The following is a 10,785-nucleotide window of genomic DNA, read 5'->3' as shown; positions in this document are numbered from 1 at the left end:
GGGGGAATAAAGAGAGGAGACAAATAAAAACAGACTGAAATGACAAGGACGTCTTTAAAGATAACATCTGTTTACTGTTTGGGTTGGCTGCTGCACTGATTGGTTTTCAGACCAAGTTTTTGTTTTTTTGTTAACTGTTTGTTGCCCGAAGATCTACGCTTTGCATTGCCTTGATTTCTGGCAGGTTATTTGCTGTGGTGCCCCCTGAAGGGAGCTGCCAGAATTTGTCACTATTTTCTTGATAATATTTACCTATATTTTAAATGTACTTTTCACTGTCTTCTTTTCTAGTGTCTGGCTTTATTATTGACTGTCTTTCTTTTACTTCAAATCAGCGTTTCCCAAGCTTTTTTTCTGGGGACTCATATTTTAAAGGTCACAAACATTCGCGACCCAAGTCAATAGACATTATACGTAAAACCCTGGAAAACATGATGCGAGACGACCCCCCAAAAAACCTCTTGCGACCCACCTGAGGGTTGCGACCCAGTGTTTGTGAAACAATGCTCTAAATCTCCTGTTAAAGGTATTTTTTTGTTTGTGTCATGTTTTTGTCGGTTTCGTATTCATTTTACTGCAACTGATACTTTATAATCACGTCGGTGTTTGGGAAACAATGGTTTCAGTAACGCAGGTCAGTAGGAGGAAAACATCTTAAAATCATGGACGAGTTAATCCTCTATTTTTTGATCAAAACTATCAAAGTGTAGTCAGAGCTTTGATCTGTCATCACCGTCCAGCTAATCCACCTAACGCAGCACCGGGCCTTGGTGAGAACAGCCAACACCAGCCATCTGTTTGGTATTTATGTCCACGTTTGTTTAAACAGATTTCAGAGAGTGGAGATGTGCTGCATGTGTCTGGGCTCAGGCAGAGCGGCGGCGACCCCTTATCCACTGGACGATGGCTGGTTTTGGCTGTTTACACTCGTCAGGATAAACGGAGGAGCTCAGAGGAGATTCCTGTTTCTGAATGACAGCACAGAATGTTCTGCAGTGTTTTAACAATGCCAACCCTAATAAATATTGACAGTGAAGTCTGACGTTTTGAAAACAACTTCTCACGATATATATTACACGCAAAAACAATTTAACTATCATTAATGCATAAAATATAAACTTACTTATCTGCCTGACAACAGAGCTTTTAAATCAGTTATGACATCAGAGCATATTTTTCTGGTTCAGTCAACACTGAAACCAAAATCGAGTAAAAACATCAACATTGACGTGTCAATTATAATTTACACTAACATGATTTTTAACAAAACACTCCTTTCTGTTTAAAGAGTTGTGTGAAACCTTGTGGTGTGTTTGTGAAAAGTGGCAGACAGACGCAAAAAATATGCCAAAGTTGTTTTTTTACTTATCTTTCTCCATCCACTTGTGAAATTTTATTTTCCTGGCTAATTTTTTGTTGTTTTTAAACCCTGGGGATAATGAGGCTGAATGATTCTGACAGCATTCTGCCAAACTCAGGGCGGAGGACAACCTGTTGTGGTTAGAACTTTACAACTACACAAAACAATGATTTGTTTCTGAAATCCTACATTGAACATGTGGTATTGATTGAGGAAACACAAAAATGTGCATCATTGCTGATATTAGCAAAACACCACGTCTATTCACTCATCGAACGTTGACATTTCTAACTGGCACAACATGAACATCACAGACAACAACATGATATGGTATCACAACCGAAATGTGAGGAAAAACCTCAGAAATTCTGCTCAGCCTCAGCTCTCATTAAACATCTGCGTTAGACGTGATTCGTAATGTTTTACTTCAAAATAATTTAATAATATTAGGATTTTTCTTGATATCTAAACAAAAACGCTGCATCTAGACGCCTTCTGGACCAAAGGCTCCGCAGAGGCTTTTAAATCCAGGGATCTGTCCATTTTCCCTGCTTTTATATTCTCTTGAGTTATAGTTTGTCTTCCAAACTTACCGTATATCTAAAGAGGAATGGCAGGAATGTTGCTCTGGTGTTATCTACAAAGTCCAAAACACAGGTATAGCCAGCGTTCGTCCACTGAGAGTCCACAAATCATGGTCGTCACAGGCAACATGTTGGTACCGTATGGAACCGCACACGCAGGAACAGTGTGTCCCGTGAAGATGGGAGGAGACGCACGGATAAAAGAGAGAAAATCAAGTTGTAAAGTTCAACAGTGCAGCAGTTCTGAGGGTTTATTGGGACCTGATAAAACACAGAGTTTGGATGTCAGATCAAGTCATGATAACTTTACATTTAGGGATTTACACTGTATCTACGCTGCTTATTCCATGTGATAAACACTGAAGATGGAGCAGAGAATGGAATGCAGTCAGATAAATCTCTTCCTCTTAAAGATTCACTCCGTGGAGCTGGATATGGAACTAGTCGGTTGGATGGTGAATCCGTTAAGTGGCTGCAATCTGCGAAGCACGGCCTGCTCTGTTTCTGTGCAACTGGAAGTGTTTATGTTTAAAATGGACCCAATGTTTACAGATGTGAGGGAGATGGAATTCTTCCCGTGTAAACCTTGAGTGTGTTTTTTTTCTCCCTGCCTCCGCTGCTTTGCTTCCACTTCGCTGCGTGGGTCCACGAGCTGGCTGCAGGTCATTTCAGATTGACTTCACTGAAGTAAACCACAGCACAGAGAGTTGGGATGTTTTCTAAACTGCCACTGCTTTGAGTCTCTAAGAAATATAAGTGTGAATTTAACGCTGTCTGTTCACAAGAAACAAATATTACAACTGGACACTTCCAAGCTTTCATTTTTGATCATTTTACTGACAGCAATTGGCATTTGAAAAAAACAAACAATAAAACCATCCGGATATTGTTTTTTTCTTTCTGACTGACAGCAATTGGCATTTGAAAAAAAACAAACAATAAAACCATCCTGATATTGTTTTTTTTCTTTCTGCTCTCATGATTAATACAGTTCTATCTATCTATCTATCTATCTATCTATCTATCTATCTATCATCTATCTATCTATCTATCATCTATCTATCTATCATCTATCATCTATCTATCTATCTTCTTACATCAAATCCAAACTCATGTGCCAGGCTTCACATATTCCAATTTCATAAATATTTCCCTTATCATCATTCATCAGCCCTGTTTGGTCGTACTTGGAAATATTTTGACTTGTACGACTTGCATAAACCAAATACTGATTTGGCGACTGTGATATTGTATTAAATTGTTTTGTCCATCTTTTCACAGACATTATACCTGATATAATGTGTCTTCAGATCCTGTTCTTAAATTAAACTCCTCTTTGTATATTTACGGTAAAAAAAAAAAAAAAAAAAATCCAAAGCCCAGAGCTAAAAAAAAGCTGTTTAGCTGGTGATCTGATGTCCACTGTTGGTTTGGGGTTTTTTTTTCTGTGGGAAAACCCTGTGTGGTTAGAAACAATGAACAATGACATCCTTGTAATACGCTTCTCATTTTATTAAGATTCCAAAAAAAGGCAAACAAGACGAACAAATTTGTGTGTTGGCAGAACAATAAATTAAACACAGCGTAGAACATGTGTCGGAAAATCACTGACAGACACAGGCTACGAAAAAGAAAAAGGCATGTGTGAGTGACATGAAAGTGTTGAAGCAGTCACCGTGAAAACAAATGTACAATGACACGGGAACAACGTGGCAGCGAGGACATGATTTACAGCTCAGGTGGCACCAGTGGCTACAACATTGTTGACAAGGACAAGAAAAAACAAAAACAACTTCTCATTGTGAATTTTATCAGTTTCTTAAGAAAATATCTTGTCAAGGTAAAAATAAAAACCTGCACCGAGTATATCTCACTATTCACAACAAGCCATAAATGATGATGCTGTAATACAGTTGTAATGATTTTTTTTTTTGCAGAGAAAAAAAACCCATAAAAATCAGGGTCTTCCCTTCTAAACCCAGCCAGAAAAAATGAAGGTCACGGCAGCACGAGATTGAAGCTTTACATCTTTCTAACCTTCAGCTTTACACAAAAGCAACGATAAATGAACGGCCGCTAACTCTGGACCAGCTTGCTACGAACTGACTCAAATTCTTCAGCGTTGAAATTCTGCATTCTGAACCAAACGTACTCTGTTTCCATTGTTGGACGTAACCATATCAGTCAACACACAGTCAGGTGTTTAGTCTCACCTCCCAGAGTTACTAGCCACACAACAACCTCAAGGTCAGTTTTAGTTTAAACCCCACACCCACCCTCACCTGCTCAGTGACCAATGAACTACTTTTTTATTGCTACCAAAAAGCTACTGTTGTTATAGAAAGAGCAAACACAAAACTGTCTGAAAAGTCCGGAAAGCATGTGCATTACTTCAGCTGCTGTGGTATAATGTATGTATAATGTAATAGTGGGAACAAAGTCGAAAAGACGCAAAAAAAAAAAGTTAAAACCCACAAACCGAAACTCAAACAATACGCCACCTCACCATAAAAGACATTGTGTGTGTTTTGCGTTCTACAGTGGAAGGTTCCGCGTCATTCTTTAGTTGTATTAGTGATAAACCCTACTGGTGATTCCATGGAATGGTCTGGGAATCTGCTGTTTTGATGATGAGATTTGAACCTACGCCTCGTCTAAACACTTTTACGAGATGAAAACTGTCAGATTTGTAAAATTGTGGGTTTGTTCATCAGGGTGGAGTTTCAGGAAACCCTTCAGGTCTGAATCCTATTGTCAATTCTATGTCAACATACTTTTACATTTATTAGGTCTGTGTGTTCAGAAATGCTAATAACAGATCAGTGCAACATACAACGGCAAACTGATCCAGGATCAATATTTCTGCTCAACCTAAGTCAGCCCACTCCTCTGTGGGAATCCCAGCTCCATGTCTGTCTCACACAATCTCCACCTTGGAATTTGGATACACGGCGACGACATCGTAGCCCTCTGGTGGCTGGACGCGCGCCTTTGCATGTGTCTCGCAGTACAGGTTGTCCTCCAGGAAGAAGTAGCCTTTGTGCTTGAGGTTCAAGCCGCAGTCGTCGCACACGAAGCAGTCGGGGTGGTAGAGTTTGTCTCTGGCCTTCACGATGGTTCCACTGGACAGAGACAAAGGAAAACACCGTGTTAATCTGAGGCGGGGGTCAAACTCATTTTCACCGAGGACAATTTACGTCAGCAACACGGTTGCTGTTCCTTGAAGAGACGGTATAGACTCAATAACATATTAATAAATGTTTCTGCAGTTGATAAGTATTTGTTCCCGTTACAAATAATGTACATGTGACACATATGATGTAAGGCAGGGGTGTCAAACATAGGGCTGTGGGCCAAAACCGGCCCATTAGGAGATTAAATATAGGCCTCTTGGTGAATTTTGAAAGTAAAAAAAATGCACAAACACTCCATGTTGCTGATGTTTTGTAAAGTTATATTTCATTCAATATGAATATTTTCTCATATAACTTTCTAACAACTTTTTTTTTGCATGGAAACTAAAGGAAAAAATTAGCATTTATTGTTGTTTATAAGTAATTATGTCATGATTGTACTTGAAAGAAAATGAGTTTGACACCCCGATCTAAAGGAAGGAAGTACTGCAGCAAGTACAGCAGTGAATTACTAAAAAAACACACAACAGAGAAATACTATGGTTCTATGGTGTCACGCCTTCCTGCCCCTCTGCCCGTCGTTCTGTCTCTCCCAGTGTAATCAGTTTACCACGCTCACCTGTGTCCTGTGCTCAGTTTGTCTCGTTAGCTCTGACTGGTCACACCTGGTGCTCAGGTTATATTTACCCCTCACTGTGTCCTGGTCAGTTCACTGTTTGCCACTGTGTGTCTGCCCCGTGAGTTCTGTCTGATCACTGTGGTGTCCTTTGGTTCTGTTCAGTTCTGTTACTGATCCTGATCCTGCTCCTGTGTTGGACTGAACAATGAAGGGCTGAACCTTGACTGCTTGTTCCCTCACTAATAAAAAGCCCAATACTGCCTTTATTGGTCTGGTCGGCCTATTAATTCAGATGTGTCACTGCCGTACTCTGTGACACAGTGGCTGCAGCTGTGGCAGCTCCATGTAAGATTTTCCCTCTGTGCTCAGGATTAGTGCCAGCAACCGTTCAGTGGTTCGGCCTGCGTCTTTATTTTACCAGCCCTCGCCGTCTGACCACACCACTCGCAGGATAAACCTTTGACACAGTGCTCTTCAGTTGTTTAAAAAGGCAATAAAAACGCTGCCGGGGCATAACGGCTTCATTATACCACGCAGGCTCCCACAATATGTTCTTGTTCATGGGAAGAAAAAGACGATGACTTCACCGCTCACCTACAACCGCTTTACAGAGGAGGGATTACTGGAGCACTACGCTACTTCAGCAGAAAGGTGTGTGTGTGTGCGTGTGTGTACGGACCTGCTCTGTTTTTCCTGTGAAGAGTGTATCTGTGTGTGAAAGGGTGTGTGATCATAATTAGGAATCATAATGATAAATGTCCCCCTGGTTCACCTGCTTTAACTTTAGGACCAAAAGCCTAGTGAAAAAAATGAGCGTGTTTGTGTTTTTCAGGTGATCCGATTTATTAATTGGGAGGAAAGAAAGTTTGTAAAAATGCTTGTTCGGTGCTGCAGTAAAGATGAACCTACCTGATGTGGTCTCTACCCCAGAAGCTAAAGAGCTCATTTTTATGTAATGTTTTTTATGGACTAGAATAATGAGGTTTTGTAATGAAAAGCACACATAATTAGTATACTGGCCGGCTTTTTCATACAACAAGGCCAAAGGACACCATGTGTGCACTGTTTTTCTTTTTCTTTTTCTTTTTTTTTTTTTAAATAATAGCATTCAACACTTACACAATGCCATTACAGCAGCGTGTGCACTGGGGCAGCTTCTGTAGACCAGACATGGGACTGGGAATGGGGCTCCCCAGTTTAGGAATGGGAGATCTGACTGGAGACTTCAAGTTTCTCAATCTCTCTGTGGGAGACACACCTAGAGACAAAAACAGAGACAAAAAAAAAACCCACACAAATACAAGTGAGTTTTTTGCAAGACTGGGCAGATCTTAAACCACGAAATTGCTTTCTGGATCTATTATTAAACCTGTATCTTATACAGGGTTAATAATATATTGACAAGCCTAGCTCTGCACTGCCAAGTTTGTGTTCGATGTTCAGTACAATCCCCTAGATATTTTACAAGAATACTAACAAATACTGTATAATACTGCAGTACAAATTTTTTTTTCTCATTAAACCATTTAAAACCAAACTATTTTAATAAAAAACTATTGATAATTCAGTGCAAAAATATTATTGATAGCCACTCTCGGGCCAGATGTGAGGTGTTTGGCCCCAGAGGGATTAATGGTATCAAATGTTTAACAAACAGGAGAGCAGCTCTGTGCCAGGGACACATTGGCATGCAGTCTAGTCATTGGATAATTGGGACCCAATAAAACATATTCTGCTTTTACTGGAAAATAAAAATATTTTTCCGACTTTTTATAGTCGGAAAAATGTTAAGTCATATTTTTCTTTTAAGAGGTCGCTAACACTAGTCCTAATTTAATGGAATGCATTGAGGAAACCTTATTAATGCTCCGTATCTGGAACTACTTGAGTATTTCCCCGTCCTCCAGAGTGGATCTGGAACAGCGGGGCGCCGTCGTTAAACTGCAGCGAGGCTGTGACTTCTTCACTGTGGATGTGCCAGAGAGGGCGTGCAGCCCACAGGCCACCTATCACTGTTACTACCCACAAACCTAATTACCTGGCATTTGGCACTCAATTCAAAGGATCCAGAGTCTGGCAGCAACAGCTCCTGCTCCAGCATGTGTTGAGGAGTTGACATTAGCCGGTTATTAATGTCTCTAGAACCTCTATCACATCACGCTCCGAAACGGGAAACCTTTTGTTTCGAGTATTTTTACAATCTCTTCACACAGAGTTGGGTTGACTAATAAAAGTCTTCAAAGACGGGGAGACGAGGGGTGGAGTGTTTATTTGGTCTTGTTTGTACACAACTCCAGGCCTGTAATTTGGTCGCCAAACTCGGCAGACAGATAGTGAGGGGGTTACAGGAGGAGGCGCTCACTGACTGGAGCTTGTCGAATGTTTGAGTTTGGAGACTCGAGAGATCGTACAAAAAAAAAAAAATCAAAACATAACAAACATATGTCATACTGTGGCAGCCATGGTCGTCATCAGGTGAACTTTCTATTTATCTAAGATACAGATGTTTATTATGTAAGATATCTATTTATGTAAGATACAATGTGTTCAATAAATAAGGAGAGATGGAAATGATATGATTATTAAGGTGCACATTATACATTATATAAGGTGCATTTCAAATCTTTGATAATTTTGCAAGAGTTGAAACGGTGGAAAAAACATTTTTTTCTAGACCTCCATTTTTTAATACCAAGCGTACCTTAGGACCCTGACACTAACCTCAGAGGTTAACGTAACACAAACAGGTCTGAAGGTCGGTAGAATTTGATCAAACTTCTTCAACCTTTCTCCTTCACCTAACACCCCCCTCACCTATCACTATTGCTATCCTGTGGCATTCTGGGTGAACCTACACTCCTGTTTAAACCTTTAAAGGCTCCTGAAAGTCAACATGCTCTCTACAGGGAACTCCTTCAAACAGAGACCGGCTTTAGTGATTTAAAAGCCTGACAACACGGTATGCCTGCAAAAACAACTTGATCTTGCTTGACCCTGTGAGCCTGGGCTGCTCAGATGTTTAATCTGACTGCTTTTATTCTTCATTGCGACATCATATTAGCAAATGTACGACTACGTGATTCAAAGAGGGTTAGCTCTTAGACACTAGCACGATTTTAGAAAGGATACCGTAGGACTTAATCCCGTGGATTTAGTCTGTCAGACAGAGTTTCAGTCTCCACTGTTGAAGGTCCACTGGCAGCAGTCAAACATTCCTTCCAATCACTTAAGTCCACATACATTGTACCTCTCTCCACCCTCTCTCTCTCCCTGCAGTGCATTTATCTGTCATTAGCAAATTTCACCTCTGCTGTTTCTTTGTGTGGCAGCTCACCCGCCTTCACTAAAGAGACAATAAGCATTATTCCTTTGTGCAATGGATTATCCTGTCAGTTTTCACATCAGACGTCGTCCAAACAGTGTAATAACTCGTAAGGTCGTTTTTTTTTACTTGCTAAATAATTGTAATGTTCTACAAGGAAAACAAATGAGGTATTTTTATGTAAAACATGTTTTCTTTTGTTGTTGTTGCAGAATGGCTGTTCAAAATAAAGACAAATTCAACTTTCCCTTCAGTTAACACAGCCAGTTGAACAGAAAGTGAGCAGAGCTTTTCCACCAATAGGGGGCTTAAACTGAGTTTTCCATGTTTCAGTAGACAAGTTATTGTAAGACGTGCAAGATATTATTCAGTAGACAAGTTATTGTAAGACGTGCAAACGCCTCAAAATCCACTGTTCTGTTACATTTGTATTCTGTGCTATGGCGCCTCCCGGGGTGTTTTGTTAAGTGTTAACACAGTGTTCCTTAAAGGTTTTTTTTTGGATAGATAATAATAGATATTATTCATAAACTCCTGGGAAACATGATGTAAGACGACCCAAAAAGAAAATCTCTTGCGACCCACCTGAGGGTCTCGACCCAGTCTTTACACATCTGTTAACCTACTGTTGATTGGCTTTATAAACTACCTATGAGGACAGTGAGACACTGGTTGCCTGTTGAACAGCTGTTTGTGGTGAGAAGCTGTTGCTAAATCGGCACATGTTTTTGATGAAAGTATCTGAGGACATCCCCGATCGTATCTCTTATCGCTGCCTCTCTCCGTTATACTTGTCGAACCTTTGATATCTAAATGAGTTGTGAGACAATAATGTTTATTAACCTTCTTTAACGCACTGTCCAAATCTGAACTTTTCTTTAAGGGATTCGTAGGATACTTTTCTATATGCTGTATGTCATAAAAACAAGCGATGCATCTGGTTTTCATCAAGTCGATCCATGGGTTTAAATCATTTGTTTCCTTGTGATGAATTGCGATGAGAATAAAAGCAAGAGAAAATGATTTCAAGTTGCAAGGCTCAGCTCTGTGTAGAAAAAAATGACCTCCAGGACAAACTATTTTCATCATTGTTTGTGATGTTGCAAGAGGACACTCAGATGACAAGAGAGTTCCGGGCCTTTTCTATCGAAACATCTGTGCCAGCTTAAAGGCCAGTGTGTGTGTGTGTGTGTGTGTGTGTGTGTGTGTGTAACCCCCTTCACAGCACAAAAGCCAAAAACTGTGGACGGAAATACATTCAGACCAAATATACTTGGTGCGATACTTTCCCCTGACAAAGCCTGCAGTATTAGTAAATACACATCTGCTATCACTCCACTAATGGTATTTACAAGGTTAAAGACCTTTTCTCAAGGACAGCTGAGCTTCCGTTTGCTGGGGTCAAAAGGGCCCAACAGGTCACGACCCCTCTTCTCTAAAGTTTGTGTATTTTGGCCTTTGACAAAAAAACAAACAATGGATTTAGCATCGTTTTTTTTCGCATTTGGCCTTCATTGGAAATAAACAAGAAACCAAACAGAAGTTTTTGTTTTTTGTCTGAGGGATTACCCCTTCCCAGCAGCTGTCAGGGTCACATACTCCAAAGTTGGATGGCTGAGTGGTCAGAAGGAAGACAGGAAGGCCATATTTCTCACTTTATTGTCCTTTGTAAAGTTGTTTTCGCAGTACATGCCTTATAAAATCCTCCTTCCTCTGTTCATTTATGCGTGGGCTAATTAAAGCACTTTCTTTCTTATAAAATCCTC

At 40.2% G+C, this 10,785-nt stretch overlaps 1 protein-coding gene across 1 annotated transcript in view; it reads right to left on the bottom strand.

Annotated features, from left to right (window-relative positions):
- Window positions 1–3,435: 3,435 nt before the first annotated feature.
- The window catches only part of pdlim4 (PDZ and LIM domain 4), a 34,859-nt gene continuing 27,509 nt past the window's right edge, over window positions 3,436–10,785 (bottom strand). Inside the window, exons 6-7 of the mRNA XM_008332933.2 lie at window positions 6,817–6,955; window positions 3,436–5,066 (exon numbers count right to left, since the gene is read on the bottom strand). Coding sequence (XP_008331155.1) covers window positions 4,862–5,066; window positions 6,817–6,955 — 344 coding nt within the window. The 3' untranslated portion in view covers window positions 3,436–4,861. The remainder of the gene's footprint in view (window positions 5,067–6,816; window positions 6,956–10,785) is intronic.

This window comes from Cynoglossus semilaevis, chromosome 19 (genome assembly GCF_000523025.1).
Source record: "Cynoglossus semilaevis isolate Cse_v1.0 chromosome 19, Cse_v1.0, whole genome shotgun sequence".
In the NCBI taxonomy this organism is placed as follows: Eukaryota; Metazoa; Chordata; class Actinopteri; order Pleuronectiformes; family Cynoglossidae; genus Cynoglossus; species Cynoglossus semilaevis.
The sequence above is the reverse complement of the archived record's forward strand: the minus strand, read 5'-3'. Positions and strand labels throughout refer to the sequence as shown.